Genomic DNA, 24,986 nt, shown 5'->3' on the forward strand with positions numbered 1-24,986 from the left:
ATATAGATTCTACAGTGTTGTACTGCCTCTGTCATTTAGTTTCGAGTGTCATAGAGTATTGCAATGTCATAAAAGTGTCTAACAATAAGTGTATCTTGAATCATGTCATTGAAGATAAATTGTCATAAAGGGAAGAGATCTCCTGGTCTGAAATCTTACCTGGAATGTTGAACTCATGTTCAGTGTTAACGTAAATGATTTGTGCCTGATTCATGTGTTTGTTATTTTGTACTCTTCAGTTCTTTCATCATAAGTAGTTTTAATGCTGGTGTTTGATTTAATCCTATGACTTTAAGATAGTGTTATCCTGTGTTGTGTAATGTAACAAATTTAACGTCCTTGCAAAGACAAGGATTAGTACAGTATTTGTAACATATATGAAATTGGCGACCTTGCTAGAATAAGTATAGAGTTCGTAACATAAATTGGCAACCTTGTGCCAGGATATTTCTTGCCTTAACAGAATCTCTTTCCTTGATTTGTTAATCATGCCGCTGACCAGCGATGCTGACACTGACCACTAATGTCGATTTAATGCCACAGTGCAAAAGGAGAGATTGCTCTCGAATGTGAAAAACTTCGACTTAACACTTCACCTTCAAGACCAGTGTCGTCTCTGCAGGGTAACTTACATCTCGTACCAAAGTTCCCTGAAGATGATGTAGCTACCTCTTTCCTTAAGTTTGAACAGACTGCCCATGACTGCTCTTGGCCGAAGTCGGCTTGGACAACTGTGATATGTCCCCACCTTGTTGGTATGGCTGGGTCTACAAACACCGCGTTGACCGGTGACCAATGTAATGATTATGACATCATGAAACAAGCAGTGCTGAATTCTTATCATTTAAGTCCAGAAACACACTGACTCAAATTTCGAGCTAAAAATGAGCATCCTGATCAAAACTACCTAGATCACTTTTGTGAAAAGTACAAGTTATGCAAGCAGTGGGTACGCTCCAAATGAGCTTATGATGCTGAGTTGATCATAAAACTATTTGTACTCAAGGAATGTAAGGACGGTGTACCCCATGATGTATTGCAGTACATAATAACTAAAGCAGCGGAGAGTTTTAAGGAGGCTTGGAAACTAGCAGATGAGTACGTGCTAAATCTCAAACTTGATGCGGAGAGACATTCAAAGGGTTTTGATGGCAGAGGGAGGTCCAAAGGTCATGTAAAGGTCACCTGAATCTGCTACCTTGCCAGTAACTCATAAAAGTCAAGGGAAATACTCCGAGAGAGTTAAGGTTTGTTTTCACTGTGGCAAGGCTGGGCACCAGGTGAAAGATTGCTGGGCTTGGGCAAAGGAATCCAGAGACTCTGCCAAGCACAGGCTGGTGAGTCTCTTCTCAATTTTAGGGCTACTTAGTAAAGTAAGTGATGCTGTCCCTGCTCTTAGGAAAGTGAGGGGCTGCGAGAGTGTTGATCAATCTGTAGTTAAGGATCCGTTCCGTGGGAACTACAATGCGTTCCTGTCTGAGGGCTATGTTAGTAGATGTGGTGTAGGACGAGAAGTGACCATATTATGGGATTATGGTGCGCTGCAGTTCCTGATGGTGGATGGCTTGGTGCTGCAAGGAGAGTCTGGAGACCAAGTCTTGCTAGATGGGCTGTCGGGTCCCAAGGCTGTTCCACTGGCTGATGTGAGTGTGGAAACAGAACTCTTCATGGGCCCTGCCCAGGTGGGGGCTGTAGATCGGTTGCCTGTCTCAAGAGTGGACTTTGTGTTAGGCAATGACCTAGCGGGTGGGAAGATGAACCCTGTGCCGGTGGTGTCGGTGACACCAGTGGAGTCCGCAGAGACAGAGCGGCTTCAGGAAGAGGTACCAGGGATATTTCCCGTGTGCACAGTTACCTGGTCCATGTCTGCTAAGAAAGCAGGTTGCAGGCCCCAGGAGACAGAGCTTAAGGCGGGAAAACTGCAGTCACTCCCCAAGAGTGAGCCGAGTGAAGTGGAGTTCGCTGATACCTTCTTTGCTGATTTAGACTCTGAGCCAGAGTCGAAGGGTGAGGCTGATGATTTGTCTTGGCAGAATTTGAGGAGATTACAGAGAGCCGAACCAGAGTTTAAGAAGTTGTGTGAGTCGGCTGAAGAATCGGCTGACGGTTATTACCTCCAATGGGTTGGGTTGTTAATGAGGAAGTGGTGTCCAGTGTCATGTAATGGGGAAGACGAGGAGTGGCAAGCAGTCCACCAGGTGGTAGTGCCGCGTCCCTACAGGAGGGAGATTTTGAAGCTAGCATATGACTCACGCTTTGCCGTCATTTAGGGGTGAGGAAGACCCTAGACCGAGTGTGGTGGAATGTATATTGGCCTGGTGTCCGCTGGGATGTCGCTCAGTATGTAAAGACGTGTCATACTTGTCAAATGATGGGAAAGCCTAATCAGAGGCTTAAGGCCGCTCCCTTAGTTCCTATTCCCCCATTCGAAGCTCTGTTTGACCGAGTCATAGTTGACATTGTGCGCCCATTGCCAAGAACCTCCTCTGGCCACTGTTACATTTTAAGTATTATTGATATGGCCTCGAGATATCCCAAGGCAGTACCATTAAGAAGCATGAATGCCAAGACTGTTGTCTGGGAGCTGCTTAGCTTCTTCACAAAGTTTGGACTTCCCAAAGAGGTGCAGTCTGATCGGGGATCCAATTTCATGTTCAGGACTTTTCAACAAACCCTAAGGGAGCTGGGTATCGGTAAGATTACCTCCACTGCTTACGACCCTCAGAGTCAAGGAGCACTGGAATGTTACCATTCCATCCTGAAGTCCATGTTAAAGAAGTATTGTGCTGACAACACTAAGGACTGGGCTAAGGGACTCCCATTTCTTCTCTTCGCCACAAGAGAAGTGCCTAATGAATCTCTAGGTTTCTTCCCCTTTGAGCTGATGGTCGCCCACGAGGTCTAAGGGCCTCTTAAATTACTGAATGACGTGTGGCTGAACACGAGTGAGAGTGTCGGCCTGCTGGACTCCGTTAGCGAGTTAAAAGAGAAACTCCAAAGGTGTTGGGGAAGCTGCTCAGCAGAATTTAATAGAGACTCAAGCACAAATGAAGAAATGGTATGACAAACGATCTTGTTTGAGAAGGTTTGAGGCGGGGGACAAGGTGTTGCTTCTACTACCGCAGCCAGGTCAACCCTTGGCTGCCCGTTTTCAGGGTCCCTACACCATTATCCGGAGTGTAGGAGACTCAAGACACCTTGTCTCTACCCCTGATAGGTGTAGACACCAGAGATTATGCCACATCAACATGCTTAAGCCATATTTCAGTCATGATCCTCCCTTTGGAACCGACTTTGCCAGTCTGCATCATCCAACATCCAGCGGTAGCCGTGTGTGTTGAAGACGACGACATAGCTGCGAGTGCCTTGGAGACATGGGAACTGAACGGAAGCATGGACGGGAAGTGGGAGGCAAAACTTTCGCATCTGACGGAGGAACGTGTACAGATGTCCACCCTGCTGTCAAAACACATGGAGGTTTTCCAAAGCACACCTGGACAGACCTCGCTCACAATGCTCAGACTGGTGTGTCTAAATGTGTGTGGATAGGTAGGTAGTATGTTTGAGGATAGGAACCTGGATGTTTTGGCTCTGAGTGACGAAGCTCAAGGATGAAGGGGAAGAGAGGTTTAGGAATGTTTTGGAAGTAAAGTCAGGGGTTGTTGAGAGGACAAGAGCAAGGAAAGGAGTAGCACTACTCCTGAAACAGGAGTGGTGGGATTAAGTGATAGAGCGTAAGAAAGTAAACTCTAAATTGCTATGGGTAAAACTGAAAGTGGATGGAGAGAGATGGGTGATTACTGGTGCCTCTGCACCTGGGCATGAGAAGAAAGACCATGAGAGGCAAGTCTTTTGGTAGCAGCTGAGTGAGTGGCTTAGTAGTTTTGATGCACAAGACTGGGTTACAGTAATGGGTGATTTGAATGCAAAGGTGAGTAATGTGGCAGCTGAGGGAATAACTGGTGTACATGGGGTGTTCAGTGTTGTAAATGGAAATGGTGAAGAGCTTGTAGATTTGTGAGCTGAAAAAGGACTGATGATTGGGAATACCTGGTTTAAAAAAAAAAAAAGAGATACAGAGTATACGTATGTAAGTAAGAGAGATGGCCAGAGAGCGTTATTGGATTATGTGTTAATTGATAGGTGCATGAAAGAGAGACTTTTGGATGTTAATGTGCTGAGAGGTGTAACCGGAGGGATGTCTAATCATTATCTTGTGGAGGCGAAGGTACAGATTTGTAAAGGTTTTCAGAAAAGAAGAGAGAATATTGGGGTGAAGATAGTGGTGAGAGTAAGTGAGCTTGGGAAGGAGACTTGTGTGAGGAAGTACCAGGAGAGACCGAGAACAGAATGGAAAAAGGTGAGAGAAAAGGACGTAAGGGGAGTGAGGGAGGAATGGGGTGTATCTAGGGAAGCAGTGATGGCTTGTGGAAAAGATGCTTGTGGCATGAGAAGCATGGGAGGTGGGCAGATTAGAAAGGGTAGTGAGTGGTGGGATGAAGAAGTAAGATTATTAGTGAAAGAGAAGAGAGAGGCATTTGGACGAGTTTTGCAGGGAAATAGTGCAAATGATTGGGTGATGTATAATAGAAAGAGGCAGGAGGTCAAGAGAAAGGTGCATGAGGTGAAAAAGAGGGTAAATGATATTTGGGGTGAGAGAGTATCATTAAATTTTAGGGGAATAAAAAGATGTTTTGGAAGGAGGTAAATAAAGTACGTAAGAAGAGAGCAAATGGAAACATCAGTGAAGGGGGCTAATGGGGAGGTAATAACAAGTAGTGGTAATGTGAGAAGGAGATAAAGTGAGTATTTAGAAGGTTTGTTGAATGTGTTAGATGATAGAGTGGCAGATATAGGGTGTTTTGGTCGAGGTTGTGTGCGAAGTGAGAGGGTCAGAGAGAATGGCTTGGTAAACAGAAAAGAGGTAGTGAAAGTGTTGCAGTAGATGAAAGTGGAAGGTTTGGATGGTATTGCAGTGGAATTTATTAAAAAAGGGGGTGACTGTGTTGTTGACTGCTTGGTGAGGATATTCAAGGTATGTATGGCTCTTGGTGAAGTACCTGAAAACTGCATAGTGCCACTGTACAAAGGCAAAGGGATAAAGGTGAGTCTTCAAATTACAGAGGTAAAAGATTGTTGAGTATTCCTGGTAAATTATATGGGAGGGTATTGATTGAGAGGGTGAAGGCATGTACAGAGCATCAGATTGGGGAAGAGCAGTGTGGTTTCAGAAGTGGTAGAGGATGTGTAGATCAGGTGTTTGCTTTGAAGAATGTATGTGAGAAATACTTAGAAAAACAGATGGATTTGTATATAGCATTTATGGATCTAGAGAAGGCATATGATAGAGTTAATAGAGATGCTCTGTGGAAGGGATTAAGAGTATATGGTGTGGGAGGCAAGTTGCTAGAAGCAGTGAAAAGTTTTTATCGAGGATGTACGGCATGTGTAAGAGTAGGAAGAGAGGAAAGTGAATAGTTCCCAGTGAATGTCGGTTTGCAGCAGGGGTGCATGATGTCTCCATGGTTGTTTAATTTGTTTATGGATGGGATTGTTAGGGAGGTGAATGCAAGAGTTTTGGAGAGAGAGGCAAGTATGCAGTCTGTCGTGGATGAGAGGACTTGGGAAGTGAGTCAGTTGTTGTTCGCTGATGATAGAGTGCTGGTGGCTGATTTGGGTGAGAAACTGCAGAAGCTGGTGACTGAGTTTGGTAAAGTGTCTGAAAGATGAAAGCTGAGAGTAAATGTGAATAAGAGCAAGGTTATTTGGTACCATAGGGTTGAGGGACAAGTAAATTGGGAGGAAAGTTTGAATGGAGAAAAACTGGAGGAAGTGAAGTGTTTTAGATATCTGGGAGTGGATTTAACAGTGAATGGATCTATAGCCCATGCCTCGCAACCATACAACATTGTTGGAGCCGCTATTCCTTCAAACATACCCATTTTTGCTCTCTGAGATAATGTTCAAGTCTCCCACACACTCTTCAACACTCCCAGAACCTTTGCCCCCACCCTGTGACTCACTTCTGCTTCCATGGTTTCATCCGCTGCTAAGTCCACTTCCATATATCTAAAAGACTTCACTTTCTCCAGTTTTTCTCCATTCAAACTTAGCTGCCAATTAACTTGCCCCTCAACACTACTGAACCTAATAACCTTGCTCTTATTCACATTTACTCTCAACTTTCTCCTTTCACACACTATCAAACTCAGTCACCAACTTCTGCAGTTTCTCACCCGAATCAGCCACCAGCACTTTATCATCAGCGAACAACAACTGACTCACTTCCCAAGCCCTCTCATCAACAACAGATGGCATACTTGTCCCTCTCTCCAAAACTCTTGCATTCACTTCCCTAACCACCGCATCCATAAACAAATTAAACAACCATGGAGACATCACGCACCCCTGCTGCAAACCGACATTCACTGGGAACCAATCACTTTCCTCCCTTTCCACTCATATACATGCCTTACTACTACTACTACTACTACTACTAGTAGTACTACTACTACTTTTTTTTTTTTTTTTTTGCCGCTGTCTCCCGCGTTTGCGAGGTAGCGCAAGGAAACAGATGAAAGAAATGGCCCAACCCACCCCCATACACATGTATATACATACGTCCACACACGCAAATATACATACCTACACAGCTTTCCATGGTTTACCCCAGACGCTTCACATGCCCTGATTCAATCCACTGGCAGCACGTCAACCCCGGTATACCACATCGCTCCAATTCACTCTATTCCTTGCCCTCCTTTCACCCTCCTGCATGTTCAGGCCCCGATCACACAAAATCTTTTTCACTCCATCTTTCCACCTCCAATTTGGTCTCCCTCTTCTCCTCGTTCCCTCCACCTCCGACACATATATCCTCTTGGTCAATCTTTCCTCACTCATTCTCTCCATGTGCCCAAACCATTTCAAAACACCCTCTTCTGCTCTCTCAACCACGCTCTTTTTATTTCCACACATCTCTCTTACCCTTACGTTACTTACTCGATCAAACCACCTCACACCACACATTGTCCTCAAACATCTCATTTCCAGCACATCCATCCTCCTGCGCACCACTCTATCCATAGCCCACGCCTCGCAACCATACAACATTGTTGGAACCACTATTCCTTCAAACATAGCCATTTTTGCTTTCCGAGATAATGTTCTCGACTTCCACACATTCTTCAAGGCTCCCAGAATTTTCGCCCCCTCCCCCACCCTATGATCCACTTCCGCTTCCATGGTTCCATCCGCTGCCAGATCCACTCCCAGATATCTAAAACACTTCACTTCCTCCAGTTTTTCTCCATTCAAACTCACCTCCCAATTGACTTGACCCTCAACCCTACTGTACCTAATAACCTTGCTCTTATTCACATTTACTCTTAACTTTCTTCTTTCACACACTTTACCAAACTCAGTCACCAGCTTCTGCAGTTTCTCACATGAATCAGCCACCAGCGCTGTATCATCAGTGAACAACAACTGACTCACTTCCCAAGCTCTCTCATCCCCAACAGACTTCATACTTGCCCCTCTTTCCAAAACTCTTGCATTCACCTCCCTAACAACCCTATCCATAAACAAATTAAACAACCATGGAGACATCACACACCCCTGCCGCAAACCTACATTCACTGAGAACCAATCACTTTCCTCTCTTCCTACACGTACACATGCCTTACATCCTCGATAAAAACTTTTCACTGCTTCTAACAACTTGCCTCCCACACCATATATTCTTAATACCTACTACTACTACTACTACTACTAATAATAATAATAATAATAATAGTACTATTCTAAGTATGCACACTCAAAACTGTGACTGACAAAAACATGGAAGGAAAGGGGTCTCTGTAAGTTCTTATTGCCTTTTTTAATTACTTATATGCACTGTACTGGGAGAGAGAGAGAGAGAGAGAGAGAGAGAGAGAGAGAGAGAGAGAGAGAGAGAGAGAGAGAGAGAGAGAGAGGAGAGAGGAGAGAGAGAGAGAGAGTTATACACTTACACTCATAGGGCCCCATCTCATGAACATTTTCTATCACAACTTTTGAAATTTATGAATACCATCTGCATTAAACCTGTCTTCAGTCATCTTATTCTATTCCTTTATCACTATATAAATATTTCTTTAAACTGTATTTAATAAATTTCTTGCTTCATTTCATCTTATGACCTCTGGTTGCTGTATTGCTACATCTCTTAAAGAACTATTAGCTTCAAAAACTTTTATTACTTGGAAAATTAAGCTAACTGGTCTGTATTGTTTAGGTATTAGCTTTGTGTACTGGTGTTACAAATGCCAATTTGTGAATACCTAATTTTCCATTTATCCAGACTTTGCCTCAATAATATCATTAGTTTTGTTTTTGCTGTTTTTGTCTTTCTGAAGATTATGGCTGGGATTCCATCTGGTCCTGGAGCTGAAATTTCTCTAAGCTGATTAAATGCTTTGATTATATCATCTTCCAACATTTCAGTATCTATGAGTGAATAAGAGCAAGGTTATTAGGTACAGTAGGGTTGAGGGTCAATTCAATTGGGAGGTGAGTTTGAATGGAGAAAAACTGGAGGAAGTGAAGTGTTTTAGATATCTGGGAGTGGATCTGGCAGCGGATGGAACCATGGAAGTGGAAGTGGATCATAGGGTGGGGGAGGGGGCGAAAATTCTGGGAGCCTTGAAGAATGTGTGGAAGTCGAGAACATTATCTCGGAAAGCAAAAATGGGTATGTTTGAAGGAATAGTGGTTCCAACAATGTTGTATGGTTGCGAGGCGTGGACTATGGATAGAGTTGTGCGCAGGAGGATGGATGTGCTGGAAATGAGATGTTTGAGGACAATGTGTGGTGTGAGGTGGTTTGATCGAGTAAGTAACGTAAGGGTAAGAGAGATGTGTGGAAATAAAAAGAGCGTGGTTGAGAGAGCAGAAGAGGGTGTTTTGAAATGGTTTGGTCACATGGAGAGAATGAGTGAGGAAAGATTGACCAAGAGGATATATGTGTCGGAGGTGGAGGGAACGAGGAGAAGAGGGAGACCAAATTGGAGGTGGAAAGATGGAGTGAAAAAGATTTTGTGTGATCGGGGCCTTAACATGCAGGAGGGTGAAAGGAGGGCAAAGAATAGAGTGAATTGGAGCGATGTGGTATACCGGGGTTGACGTGCTGTCAGTGGATTGAATCAAGGCATGTGTATGGGGGTGGGTTGGGCCATTTCTTTCGTCTGTTTCCTTGCGCTACCTCGCAAACGCGGGAGACAGCGACAAAGCAAAAAAAAAAAAAAAAAATGAGTGCATTTTCATTATGATGGCTAAATAGGTCATCTTTCAGTTTCTAAAAATTTAAGGTGAATACTGATTTATATAATTCAGTTAACATCCCACATATTTAATTAGGGAGAAAGAGAGTTACATAAATACACAGACCATGTCGATCTAAGCGAGATTGTGTGGTCTTAATGCTAAAAAAGAAAAAAAAATTGAAGAACTGGATAGCAAAGCAGAGAGAGAGAGAGAGAGAATCTTGTGAGGACTGAGCACAGGAGCAGGGGGAGGATCAAAGAACCTGACTTACCAGTTCCCAGTGTCCAAGGTCTTACTCCTGCACCCCAACAGGCTATGTTGAGCACAACTAGAGCTTCCAAGTTCGGCAGATCTATTCGCTGGTTGTCCATATATAAATCCAGCCTCTGATCCAGGTCCTTACACTCATGCTCTAAAACATCCTTAGTGCCAAATGTGAAGTATATCATCTGCAAATGTTTAATCCCAATGGTTAAATTTCTTACACTTACAGAACATATCAATGGTTGAATGATACAATAACATACAAAAAAGTATTTCCTCACTGAGACAAATTTAAATGATATTTGCATTGGAGGCATTACCTGTTCATTACAATAATTCACCGCCAATTCAATGGAATAGATCAGGTATATAAAGCCTCTAGAAAATCACTTACACATACTGTACAGCACTGTTAACTTATGCCCAATGTCTTAAAGTGAAGTATAGACTTACAAAAGTGCTTTATCTTTTTAATTTACCAATGTTAATTTGTCAACTGTCTCCACTCATACCACTTCCATACACAAAATGTTTCCATTACATATCATACCCAATGATTTCTCCAACATCACATGACACGTACCAAACCCAAATAAATTCTCTCACCATATCTATCCATTTCCTCCACAGTCATTCCCTCCCCCTTGTACCCTCTGTTGTACTTCTATGTAGTTTCCTGACCAACCTATCATCTGCTATACCATCTCCATAACCATACCATTACAAAAAATTTTCATCCATGTACCTTTCTGATGACCTCTTCATACCACATAACCTCATGACTTTCTTCTTTTTTGTCTATCCTAATTCCAACGATACTATACAAATTATTCACATCTATTGCTCTTGTATTTGATCTTTTTTTTTTTTTTTTTTTTGCCGCTGTCTCCCGCGTTTGCGAGGTAGCGCAAGGAAACAGACGAAAGAAATGGCCCAACCCACCCCCATACACATGCCTTGATTCAATCCACTGACAGCACGTCAACCCCGGTATACCACATCGTTCCAATTCACTCTATTCTTTGCCCTCCTTTTACCCTCCTGCATGTTCAGGCCCCGATCACACAAAATCTTTTTCACTCCATCTTTCCACCTCCAATTTGGTCTCCCTCTTCTCCTCGTTCCCTCCACCTCCGACACATATATCCTCTTGGTCAATCTTTCCTCACTCATTCTCTCCATGTGACCAAACCATTTCAAAACACCCTCTTCTGCTCTCTCAACCACGCTCTTTTTATTTCCACACATCTCTCTTACCCTTACGTTACTTACTCGATCAAACCACCTCACACCACACATTGTCCTCAAACATCTCATTTCCAGCACATCCATCCTCCTGCACACAACTCTATCCATAGTCCACGCCTCGCAACCATACAACATTGTTGGAACCACTATTCCTTCAAACATACCCATTTTTGCTTTCCGAGATAATGTTCTCGACTTCCACACATTCTTCAAGGCTCCCAGAATTTTCGCCCCCTCCCCCACCCTATGATCCACTTCCGCTTCCATGGTTCCATCCGCTGCCAGATCCACTCCCAGATATCTAAAACACTTCACTTCCTCCAGTTTTTCTCCATTCAAACTCACCTCCCAATTGAATTGACCCTCAACCCTACTGTACCTAATAACCTTGCTCTTATTCACATTTACTCTTAACTTTCTTCTTTCACAACCAGCTTCTGCAGTTTCTCACATGAATCAGCCACCAGCGCTGTATCATCAGCGAACAACAACTGACTCACTTCCCAAGCTTTCTCATCCCCAACAGACTTCATACTTGCCCCTCTTTCCAAAACTCTTGCATTCACCTCCCTAACAACCCCATCCATAAACAAATTAAACAACCATGGAGACATCACACACCCCTGCCGCAAACCTACATTCACTGAGAACCAATCACTTTCCTCTCTTCCTACACGTACACATGCCTTACATCCTCGATAAAAACTTTTTACTGCTTCTAACAACTTGCCTCCCACACCATATATTCTTAATATCTTCCAGAGAGCATCTCTATCAACTCTATCATATGCCTTCTCCAGATCCATAAATGCTACATACAAATCCATTTGCTTTTCTAAGTATTTCTCACATACATTCTTCAAAGCAAACACCTGATCCACACATCCTCTACCACTTCTGAAACCACACTGCTCTTCCCCAATCTGATGCTCTGTACATGTCTTCACCCTCTCAATCAATACCCTCCCATATAATTTACCAGGAATACTCAACAATACTCTGTAATTTGAGCACTCACTCTTATCCCCTTTGCCTTTGTACAATGGCACTATGCACGCATTCCGCCAATCCTCAGGCACCTCACCATGAGTCATACATACATTAAATAACCTTACCAACCAGTCAACAATACAGTCACCCCCTTTTTTAATAAATTCCACTGCAATACCATCCAAACCTGCTGCCTTGCCGGCTTTCATCTTCCGCAAAGCTTTTACTACCTCTTCTCTGTTTACCAACTCATTTTCCCTAACCCTCGCACTTTGCACACCACCTCGACCAAAACACCCTATATCTGCCACTCTATCATCAAACACATTCAACAAACCTTCAAAATACTCACTCCATCTCCTTCTCACATCACCACTACTTGTTATCACCTCCCCATTTGCGCCCTTCACTGAAGTTCCCATTTGCTCCCTTGTCTTACGCACTTTATTTACCTCCTTCCAGAACATCTTTTTATTCTCCCTAAAATTTAATGATACTCTCTCACCCCAACTCTCATTTGCCCTTTTTTTCACCTCTTGCACCTTTCTCTTGACCTCCTGTCTCTTTCTTTTATACGTCTCCCACTCAATTTCATTTTTTCCCTGCAAAAATCATCCAAATGCCTCTCTCTTCTCTTTCACTAATACTCTTACTTCTTCATCCCACCACTCACTACCCTTTCTAATCAACCCACCTCCCACTCTTCTCATGCCACAAGCATCTTTTGCGCAATCCATCACTGATTCCCTAAATACATCCCATTCCTCCCCCACTCCCCTTACTTCCACTGTTCTCACCTTTTTCCATTCTGTACTCAGTCTCTCCTGGTACTTCCTCACACAAGTCTCCTTCCCAAGCTCACTTACTCTCACCATCCTCTTCACCCCAACATTCACTCTTCTTTTCTGAAAACCCATAAAAATCTTCACCTTAGCCTCCACAAGATAATGATCAGACATCCCTCCAGTTGCACCTCTCAGCACATTAACATCCAAAAGTCTCTTTCGCGCGCCTGTCAATTAACACGTAATCCAATAACGCTCTCTGGCCATCTCTCCTACTTACATAAGTATACTTATGTATATCTCGCTTTTTAAACCAGGTATTCCCAATCATCAGTCCTTTTTCAGCACATAAATCTACAAGCTCTTCACCATTTCCATTTACAACACTGAACACCCCATGTATACCAATTATTCCCTCAACTGCCACATTACTCACCTTTGCATTCAAATCACCCAACACTATAACCCGGTCTCGTGCATCAAAACCACTATCACACTCATTCAGCTGCTCCCAAAACACTTGCCTCTCATGATCTTTCTTCTCATGCCCAGGTGCATATGCACCAATAATCACCCATCTCTCTCCATCAACTTTCAGTTTTACCCATATTAATCGAGAATTTACTTTCTTACATTCTATCACATACTTCCACAACTCCTGTTTCAGGAGTACTGCTACTCCTTCCCTTGCTCTTGTCCTCTCACTAACCCCTGACTTTACTCCCAAGACATTCCCAAACCACTCTTCCCCTTTACCCTTGAGCTTCGTTTCACTCAGAGCCAAAACATCCAGGTTCCTTTCCTCAAACATACTACCTATCTCTCCTTTTTTCACATCTTGGTTACATCCACACACATTTAGGCACCCCAATCTGAGCCTTCGAGGAGGATGAGTATTTGATCTATCCTGAAATATATACAGACAGTGCCCTTTCATGCTAGATTCCTATCAAATTTACAATTGACTTTTCATTTCACTCATCAGAGCTGTCATCTCATCCACAATATTTCTCCCTTGTATGACTACTTTCCTTACCTCAACTATTACCACCATTACTATTTTTTTACTCCTGTATATTCACTGCTAGATTAAACTAAAACTTTCAGTTTTTATCATAAAAAGTGACAGCACAATTTGACTTTCCTTCCCTTTCATAAACTTGCTACATACTTTTGCTCACATTCACTTTCAGCATATTGCTCCTCGATACATCATCAAACAAGTCCATCATTCTATCCAACTCTTCCTGTGATTTAGTTAATAACACAGTGCTATCTGCATACAAAGTCTGTGGCAACTTCCATTCTATTTCTCCATAATTAAGTAATACACCAAAATCATCCCAACTTTTTCTCATCTCATACAATGCTCCAATCATAAAGAAAAAAATGAGACATGCAATTTTGATGCACTCCCAAATTTATTTCATATCACTTAATTGTACTGCTGTACTGTCAATGTACCACTTCCATTGTAAAAGATCTTAACATTATTCAAAATCCTTCCATGGACACCATACTGAGTCAAATCTTCCCAAGTGCTTTCCTATTCATTTTACTTACTGGTTTTGGTAAATCCATAAATGCTGCATACACATTCCTTTTCCTTAAAACTTTCTCCACTACACACCCTCCTCTCTCATTAAGTCAATTTGTCCCTCACCACCAAGGGGTTCATTAAACCTTTTAAGATGATAACTCACTATTCTACCATACACATCATATCAATTATGCTATGGAGACTGGAAATTTATTCTTTTATATGTCTTACACTTGCTTTTATTCCCCTCTCCTTTATATGGTACAACAATTGTAACTTATATCCTGACTAGCTTTCCATGCTTTGATATACACTTTCTAGATCCAACCCATGATAGTTTCACATCCAATCATCACCATCTTTAAGAGCTTTATTGCTCATCTTGCTTCCTCCTCTGTAGTGTTCTCCTCTCCCATATGTATATTTCTCTCTTTCTTTATCTCTATTCCTGTTATACCAACAGACAAATCTCTTTCACCATTATCTCCTAATAGTTCTTTAGAATATTCTCTCTGACTCCTATCAACCTTATTAGCCTTTGCTACCAGCAGTCTTCTTGACTTCTCAAATAAACTTTCATTCCTTACACGCACCTCCCTTCTACTCTTATTCTTTTCCCTCCAGAATAGCTTATTTTCTTTTAAATCAATTCATTTTCCTTCTGAAATTCTCATTTGCTCTCCTTTTATTGATATGTACCATCCCTTTAACTCTTCTGTTGAGGCTTTATTCTCTACACTCTGTCTTCCATTCATCACTATTTTTTAACAGAATAAACATCAGCCAAACTATTTTTCTTCCTTCAAATTTCTAAAAATCTTTATTCCACCATAATGCACCTACTTCTCCTTTCATAACCTCTAAATGACATACCAAATACCTTTATGGCAACCTCTGAGAGAGCATTCTTAACCCATAGATGCAAAGTTGGGTCTACAAGGCCTAAGATGATTTTTTCATTGATTTAGTTCCAAAAGAAGAATTGAAGAAGACTTAGGAAGGATCTCGGAAAGACCTACATGTGCACTTGTGAGTTTGCTTTTTTACTCTTTTATGGCAGAATCATAGCAACTAGAAGCCCTAAATTCTAAGAGGAAATACCAGAGGAACTGGGCAGGCTTTTCCCACACACTTGTGTGAATACCATTTGGGGCCACAAAAGGCCTCTAATTTACACAAAGCAGTGCTGGGTATCCATGACAATAATACAATATCATCTTCTGAATATACCTGCTACAGATATTGATATGCTACTCACCTGCTCAGCAAACAACAAACCTAAGAATGCTAAGTTTAAGAACACATACATATCTGATAATACCTAGCTGCTTGTTTGAGATTCTTGTGTTAGCATTACACATCCAAAATATGGTATTTCCCTTTTTTGTAAAAGTCTTTGCTAAATAAAAAATACTGGATATGCATGAAAATGTTCATGACAACTTGACATGGACCTTTAGTAGTTGAAATGGGCTTTTGAAATTCAAAATCTTATGGCTGTTAACATGAGTAAACTTTTTCTGATGATGATATCTAGAAACTTTACAACATCACCATTATTCACAGTACCTTATTTATCAACCGATTGCTAAATATATAAAAAGGGGACTGGCGTGTGCGGTGGAAGTTGAGAGTAACAAGAGCATCCACACCAACACTAAGGTAGTTGTTCATGAATAATTCCCGTACTGGCATGCGAATTCCTGTTGGAGAAATATCAGTGTAGAGTAATGTTTGTTCCGAATGAAAGAATTTAGTAATGTAATCAAGAAGGAATATGTTTTATACATATATACATATATACTAAGATGTGCTTATTCTGGATTCCACTTTTTCTACTCTGGTATATTGAATATTATGCTTATCTGTTGCATCCTAAAATGTTTCTTCACCCAATTAGGGCAATCATACCTCTAACTTCTATCAATTGAAGCATAGCATAAAGTCTGACACAGTAGTAAGAAAACAATATGAAGCGAGAAGCAATAAGTCTCAGTAATCATTAGCGGTCATCATACCCTATCCTACACCCTTACACCACCCACAACTAAACGTTAAGGTACAGTCAGACCACAAATTACTTTTACACCTTTGGTGTGAAACAATATGACAAACCAGTGAAAAACTCCAATCAAAAGTCTCTCATCTGGCTTCACATAGGTAGGCCTACTTTCCTGATTTGAAAATATGTGGAGACATCAGTGACACTATTTCTGTCACTTGCCATAATGAAATTTGTCCTGTTTGAAGCTAAATTCATTTTATGTTCAGAAGATCAGAATATTTCGAAGAATAAAAGGAAATAAAGCTGCAATTAAAAAGAGCGTGGTTGAGAGAGCAGAAGAGGGTGTTTTGAAATGGTTCGGGCACATGGAGAGAATGAGTGAGGAAAGATTGACCAAGAGAATATATGTGTCGGAGGTGGAGGGAACGAGGAGAAGAGGGAGACCAAATTGGAGGTGGAAAGATGGAGTGAAAAAGATTTTGTGTGATCGGGGCCTGAACATGCAGGAGGGTGAAAGGAGGGCAAGGAATAGAGTGATTTGGAGCGATGTGGTATACCGGGGTTGACGTGCTGGCAGTGGATTGAATCAAGGCATGTGAAGCGTCTGGGGTAAACCATGGAAAGCTGTGTAGGTATGTATATTTGCGTGTGTGGACGTATGTATATACATGTGTATGGGGTGGGTTGGGCCATTTCTTTCGTCTGTTTCCTTGCGCTACCTCGCAAACGTGGGAGACAGCAAAAAAAAAAAAAAAAGCTGCAATTAAACTTATCAATCCTATCAAGATGACAGGAGAAGTAATGTTCAGTTTAAAATCCATCACATCCAGGGTTAAAGTAATCTATGGTCTAACCATACCACTCATTTGCGAAAGGTCCAGTAACTATCTTTGGAGGCATGGAAATTGCTGTTTGACTCTATAAAATAATTTCCAATGGACATTCAATCAAATGCATCCTCCTCAAAGGCTTAGCCTGGGGTGTCTGAACATGTGTGGATGTAACTAAAATGAAAAGAAGCGATAGAAGTTCTACCTCTAAGTGAAACAAAGCTCAAGAGTAAGGATAAAGAATGGATTGGGAATGTCTTCACGGTACAGCTTGGGGTTAGTGCAAGGGAGAGAGCTAACGAAGGGGAAGCACTTCTACTGAAGCAGGAGTTATAGGAATGTGGGAAAGTGTAAAGAAGTGAGCCCTAGACTGACATTAGTATACCACATAACTCCAATGCACATGATCCCATCCAAGCCTTATACCTTCCTGCATGTTCAAGCCCCAAGCATTCAAAATCTTATTTACTCCATCCTTCCATCTCTAATTCAGTCTCCCCTTCTCCTTCTCTCCTCCAATTCTTACACATATATGCACATGTACATATTCAAACTTTTTTGCCTTCATCCATTCAGGCGCCACCCCACCCCACAGGAAACAGCATCGTCACCCCCTGCAACAGTGAGGTAGAGCCAAGAAAAGACATAAAAGGCCACATTCGTTCATTCTGTCTCTGGCAGTCATGTCTAGTGCACCGAAACCACAGCTCCCTATCCACACCTAGGCCTCACAGACCACCTCTCCATGGTTTACCCCAGACATTTCACATGCCCTGGTTCAGTCCACTGATAGCATGTCAACTCTGGTATAAAACAGCATTCCACTTCACTCTATTCCTTACATGCCTCTCACCCTCCTGCATGTCCAGGTCCCAACAGCTCAAAATTATTTTCACTCCATCCTCCCACCTCCAATTTCATCTCCCAATTCTCTTTGTTCCCTCCACCTCTGACACATATATCCTCTGTCAAATTTTCCTCACTCCTCACTCATTCTCTCCATATGTCCTAACCATTTCAACACACCCTCTTCTGCTCTCTCAACCACACTCTTTTTATTACCCCACATCTCTCTAACCCTTTCATTACTTAATCAAACCACCTCACACCACATACTGTCCTCAAACAATTCATTTCCAACACATCCACCCTCCTCCGTACAACCCTATCTATAGCCCATGCCTCACAACCATATAATATTGTTGGAACTACTATTTCTTCAAACATACCCATTTTTGCTCTCTGAGATAATGTTCTCTCCTTCCAAACATTCTTCATCACTCCCAGAAGCTTTGCCCCCTCTCCCACCTTTTAACTTCATTGCTAAGTCCATTTCCAAATATCTAAAACACTTCCTCCAATTTTTCTCAATTCAAGCTTACATCCCACTAACTTGTCCCTCAACCCTACTGAACCTAATAATTACCTTGCTCTTATTCACATTTACTCTCAATTTTCTCCTTTCACACACTTTTCCACACTCAGTCACCAACTTCTGCAGTTTCTCACTTGAATCAGCCATCAGTGCTGTATCATCAGTGAACAACAATGACTCACTTCCTAGGCCCTCTCCCAACAGACTGTATACTTGCTCCTATCTCCAAAACTCTTGCATTCACCTCCCTAACCACCCCATCCATAAGCAAATCAAACAACAAAGGGAGACATCACACACCCCTGCCACAGACCGACCTTCACTAGGAACCAGTCACTCTCCTCTCTTCCTAATCATACACATGCCTTATACTCTTAATAAAAACTTCTCACAGCTTCTAGCAGCTTACCTCTCATACCATATATTCTTAAGACCTTCCGCAAAGCATCTCTGTCAACCTTGTCATATGCCTTCTCCAGTTCCATAAATGCTACATACAAATCCATCTGTTTTTCTAACTATTTCTCACATATATTCTTCAAAGCAAACACCTGATCCACACATCCTCTACCACTTCTGAAACCACACTGCTCCTTCCCAATCTGAAGCTCTGTACATGCCTTCACTCTCTCCATCAATACCCTCCCATACAGTTTTCAAAGAAGACTCAACAAAGTTGTGCCTCTGTAGTTTGCTTCTGTACAATGGAACTATTCATGCATTTTGCCAATCCTCAGACACTTCACCATGAACCATACAAAGACTGAATATCCTTACCAACCAGTCAACAACACAGTCACCCCTTTTCTAAAAATATGTAACTGCAATACCATCCAAACCTTCCACCTTGCTGGAATTTATCATCCACAAGGCTGTTACCACCTCTTCTCTCTTCACCAAGCCACTCTCCCTGACTCTCTCACTTCACACATCACCCCAACCAAAACACCCTACAGCTGCCTCTCTATCACCAAACCCATTTAACAAACCTTCAAAACACTCACCAAATCTCCTCCTCACTTCATCACTACCTGTTATCACTTCCCTCCTTGTCCCTTTAACCGATATTTCCATTTATTCTCTTGGTGTACACATGCTCTTTACCTCCTTCCAAAACATCTTTTTTATTTTCCCTACAGTTTAATTATATTCTCTCAACCCAACTCTCATTTGCCTTCTTTTTCAACTCTTGCATCTTCCTCTTGACCTACTGTCACTCTTTCTTATATATCTCCAAGGCATTTGCACTCCTTCCTTGCAAGTATCATCCAAACACCTCTCTTTTCCCTTTCACTAAAAACTTTACTCCATCCCACCACTCACTACCCTTTCTAATCTGCCCACCTCCCACCTTTCTCATGCTACATACATCTCTTGCACATGCCATCACTGCTTCCCTAAATATATCCCAATCCTCACCCACTCTGCTCACTTCATTTGCTCTCACCTTTTGCCATTCTACACTCAATCTCTCCTGGTACTTCTTCACAGTGGTCTGCTTTTCAAGCTCACTTACTCTCACCACCCTCTTCTGCATGAGAGTCTCTCTTCTTTCTTGAAAACCTCTACAAATCTTCACCTTCACCTACACAAGATAGTGATCAGAATCCCACCAGCTGTCCCCTCAGCACATTAACATCCAAAAATCTTTCTATTACACACTTATTGATTACTCGTAATCTAATACTGCCCTTTGACCATCTCTCCAACTCACATGCATATACTTGCATATATCTCTCTTTTTAAACTAGGTATTCTCAATCACCAGTCTTTTGCAGCAAACAAATCCACAAGTTCTTCACCATTTCCATTAACAACACTGAATACCCTATGTACACCAATTATAACCTCAATTGCCAAATTACTCATCTTCACATTTAAATCATCCATCACTTATACCCGGTCTTGTGCACCAAAACTGCCAACACACTCACTCAGCTGCTCCAAAAACACTTGCCTCTTGAGATCTTTCTTCTCATGACCAGGTGCATAAGCACCAATAATCTCCTGTCTCTCTCCATCCACTTTGTTTTAATCTAGAATATACTTCCTTACACTCTATCACACACTCCCACAACTCCTGCTTTTGGAGTAGTGCTACTCCTTCCTTTGCTCTTGTCCTCTCACCAACCCGTGATTTTACTCCCAAGACGTTTCCAAACCATTCTTCCCCTTAACCCTTGTGCTTCGGTTCACTCACAGCCAGAACAGTAGGTTTCTTCCCTCAAGCATTCTACCCATCTATCCTTTCTTCAAATTTAGGTTACATCCACACACATTCAGACACCCCAATCTGAGTCTTTGAGGAGGATGAGCACTCCCCAGTTGACTCTTTCTGTTTCCTCTTTTAGACATTGAAATACAAGAAGGGGAGGGTTTCCAGCCCCCACTCCCACCCCCTTTAGTTGCCTTCTTTAACATGCAGGAAATACATGGGAAGTAATCGTTCTTCACTAATGCCATACATATACATATGCATATAACATATACATACATACATACACATACATATATATACACACATACATAGTCTCAGCTTTCTTCATTCACACACTTTACCAAACTCAGTCACCAACTTCTGCAGTTTCTCACCGAATCAGCCACCAGCGCTTTATCATCAGCGAACAATACTGACTCACTTCCCAAGCCCTCTCATCCACAACAGACTGCATACTTGCACCTCTCTCCCAAACTCTTGCATTCACCTCCCTAACAATCCCATATATAAACAAATTAAACAACCATGGAGACATCGTGCACCCATGCCACAAACCGACATTCACTGAGAACCAATCACTTTCTTCTCTTCCTACTCAAGCACATTCATTACATCCTTGATAAAAACTTTTCACTGCTTCTAGCAACCTACCTCCCACACCATATACTCTTAGTACCTTGCAAAGCATCTCTACCAACTCTATCACATGCCTTCTCCAAATCCATAAATGCTACATACAAATTCATCTGTTTTTCTAAGTATTTCTCACATCCATTCTTCAAACCAAACACCTGATCCACACATCCTCTACCACTTCTGAAAGCACACTGCTCTTCCTCAATCTGATGCTCCGTACATGCCTTTACCCTCTCAATCAAAACCCCCCCCCCATATAATTTCCCACTCAACAAACTTATACCTCTGTAATTTGAACACTCACCTTTATCCCCTTTACCTCTGTACAATTGCACTATGCATGCATTCCGCCACTCCTTAGGTACTTCATCATGAACCATACATACATTGAATATTGTTACCAACCAGTCAACAACACAATCACCTCCTTTTTAAATAAATTCCACTGCAATACCATCCAAAACTGTCGACTTGCCGGCTTTCATCTTCTGCAAAGCTTTCACTACCTCTTCTTTGTTTACCAAACCATTCTCCCTTACCCTCTCACTTCACACACCACCTCACCCAAAACACCCTATATCTGCTGCTCTATCATCAAACACATTCAACAAACCTTCAAGATACTCACTCTATTTCCTTCTGACTTCACCACTACTTGTTACTACTTCCCTTCACTGATGTTCCCATTTGTTCTCTTGTCTTATGCACTTTATTTACCTCCTTCCAATACATCTTTTTATTCTCCCTAAAATTCAATGATACTCTCTCACTCCAACTCTCATTTGCCCTCTGTTTTACCTCTTGCACCTTTCTCTTGACCCTCTGCCTCTTTCTTTTATACATATCCCAGTCATTTGCACTATTTCCCTGCAAAAGTCGTACAAATGCCTCTCTTCTCTTTCACTAACAATCTTACTTCTTCATCCTACCACTCGCTACCCTTTCTAATCTACCCACCTCCCACCTTTCTCATGCCACGAGCATCTTTTGCGCAAGGGAATTAGGTTCAGTAGGGTTGAGGAACAAGTTATTTGGGAGGTAGGTTTGAATGGAGAAAAACTGGAGGAAGTGAGGTGCTTTAGATGTCTGGGAGTGGATTCAGGAGCATATGGAACCATGGAAGCAGAAGTGAGTCACAGGATGGAGGTGGGGGCAAAGGTTCTGGGAGCATTGAAGAATGTGTGGAAGGCAAGAATGTTATCTCGGAGAGCAAAAATGGGCATGTTTGAAGGAATAGTGGTCCCAAAAATGATGTATTGTTGCGAGGCATGGGCTATAGATAGGGTTGTGCAGAGGAGGATGGATGTGTTGGAAATGAAATGTTTGAGGACAATATGTGGTGTGAGATGGTTTGATCGAGTAAGTAATGAAAGGCTGAGAGAGATGTGTGGTAATAAAAAGAGTGTGGTTGAGAAAGCAGAAAAGAGTGTGTTGAAATGGTTTGTTCACATGGAGAGAGTGAGTGAGTAAAGACTGACAAAGAAGATATATTCAACAGAGGTGGAGGGAACAAGGAAAAGTGGGAGACCAAATTGGAGGTGGAAGGATGGAGTGAAAAAGATTTTGAGTGATTGCAGCCTGAACATACAGGACGGTGAAAGGCATGGAAGGAATAGAGTGAATTGGTACGATGTGGTATATCAGGGTCGACATGCTCTCAATGGATTGAACCAGGGCATGTGAAGTGTCTGGGGTAAACCATGGAAAGTTTTGTGGGGCCAGGATGTGGAAAGGAAGCCGTGGTTTCAGTGCATTACACATGACAGCTAGAGACTGAGTGTGAACGAATGGGACCTTTGTTGTCTTTTCCTAGCGCTACCCCACTCGCCCGCAGGGGGAGGGAGGTGCCATTTCATGTGTGGCAGGGTGGCGACGGGAATGCATGAAGGTAGCAAGTATGAATATGTACATGTGTATATATAAATATGTCTGTGTATGTATACATTGAAATGTATAGGTATGTATATGTGCGTGTGTGGGCGTTTATGTATATGCATGTGTGTGTGGATGGGTTGGGCCATTCTGTCCTCTGTTTCCTTGCGCTACTTCGCTTACGTGGGAGACAGCGACTAAGTATAATAGCAAGAAAAAATATATATACATACAGGTACACCACCATTTTATGGCACTCTTGGTTCCAAAGCCTTGCCAGACTGACCATTTTACTGGAGCAACTGTGGTCACACAATAATAATTCATTAACACTCCTCTAACCCACTAATTATATATCTTCCATGTGTTGAAAGTATACCACGGACTGTTAGAAATTTAAATTAAACAAACATTAATTGTATATTATATAAATAAATGAAAAACATTATACACCTGCTCAAGACTGATGTGCTCCTTAGCTACGAGTTTCACAAATTTGTCCACATACTCAGCAGCTCCTTCATGGTTTGCAGACTGCTTTTCTCAGCACACTTTATTCATAGAAATTCCATGACGCTTCTTGAATCTTTGACGCCATACTTCACTATAGTTAAGCTCATGTTGTAATTTACGTTCTTTATGGAACAATCTAGCCTGGTTCATTATCATGCTACCTGACAAGTCCACTCCATCACTCTGAACTGTCGAAACAATTAGTTTTTTAATCATCATTTGCTTCTTGGAATCACTGTCTGTATAGAATTTCAATATTTTCTCCCTTTGCTTCTTTATATCATAAACAGTTGATGAACCAATACTGTAGATGTCACGAAGCTTATGTGCTGAAATACCACAGTCCATTTTTTCCATCAGTTCTACTTATCTTGGATCGATATGGACTGGTGTTTACGTTTGACACCACGAGTGACACTCATATGTCTTAGAAGCCACAGCTAGGGTTAAATTTAAGCAAAATAGGATAAGAATCTCACAGAATTATGGTATCACCACCAACAAGTGCAGTCTAAAGATTGTAAAGAAAGTGTACCGTACACACAACGCCATCTGTGGCCACCCAGTAAACTAGTCTGGTGGCCGCAGTAATTTCAAGTTCCCTCACATAATTTTGTCCGGACTAAAGGAAGTACTGAGCCATCAGTTGCCAGAAAGAGGACACTCCCCGTGTGACTCCTTCTGTTTCCCCTTTTAGAAAGTTAAAATGAATATATATGTGCCATTGTACAAAGGCAAAGGGGATAAAAGTGAGTGCTCAAATTACTGAGGTATAACTCTGTTGAGTATTCCTGGGAAATTATATGGGAGGGTATTGATGAAGAGGGTGAAGGCATGTACAGAGCAACAGATTGGGGAAGAGCAGTGTGGTTTCAGAAGTGGTAGAGGATGTATGGATCAGGTGTTTGCTTTGAAGAATGTATGTTAGAAATACGTAGAAAGGCAAATGGATTTGTATGTAGCATTCATGGATCTGGAGAAGGCATATGATAGAGTTGATAGAGATGCTCTGTGGGAGGTATTAAGAATATATGGAGTGGGAAGAAAGTTGTTAGAAGCAGTGAAAAGTTTTTATCGAGGATGTAAGGCATGTGTACGTGTAGGAAGAGAGGAAAGTGATTGGTTCTCAGTGAAGTTGGTTTGCGGCAGGGGTGTGTGATGTCTCCATGGTTATTTAATTTGTTTATGGATGGGGTTGTTAGGGAGGTGAATGCAAGAGTTTTGGAAAGATGGGCAAGTATGCAATCTGTTTTGGATGAGAGAGCTTGGGAAGTGAGTCAGTTGTTGTTCGCTGATGATACAGTGCTGTGGCTGATTCGAGTGAGAAACTGCGGAAGCTGGTGACTGGGTTTTTTAAAGTGTGTGAAAGAAGAAAGTTAAGATTAAATGTGAATAAGAGCAAGG

The 24,986-nt window shown here is 41.9% G+C and overlaps 1 protein-coding gene across 2 annotated transcripts in view; it reads right to left on the reverse strand.

The window, feature by feature from the left end:
• Window positions 1-24,986, reverse strand: part of Dgkepsilon (diacylglycerol kinase epsilon) — a 197,176-nt gene that overhangs the window by 18,791 nt on the left and 153,399 nt on the right. For both annotated transcript variants that reach the window (XM_071679837.1, XM_071679838.1), the window contains exons 8-9: window positions 15,703-15,836; window positions 9,578-9,755 (exon numbers count right to left, since the gene is read on the reverse strand). In XM_071679837.1, the coding sequence (XP_071535938.1) occupies window positions 9,578-9,755; window positions 15,703-15,836 (312 nt within the window). The remainder of the gene's footprint in view (window positions 1-9,577; window positions 9,756-15,702; window positions 15,837-24,986) is intronic.

The sequence above is a fragment of the Panulirus ornatus genome, chromosome 30 (genome assembly GCF_036320965.1).
Source record: "Panulirus ornatus isolate Po-2019 chromosome 30, ASM3632096v1, whole genome shotgun sequence".
NCBI lineage: Eukaryota > Metazoa > Arthropoda > Malacostraca > Decapoda > Palinuridae > Panulirus > Panulirus ornatus.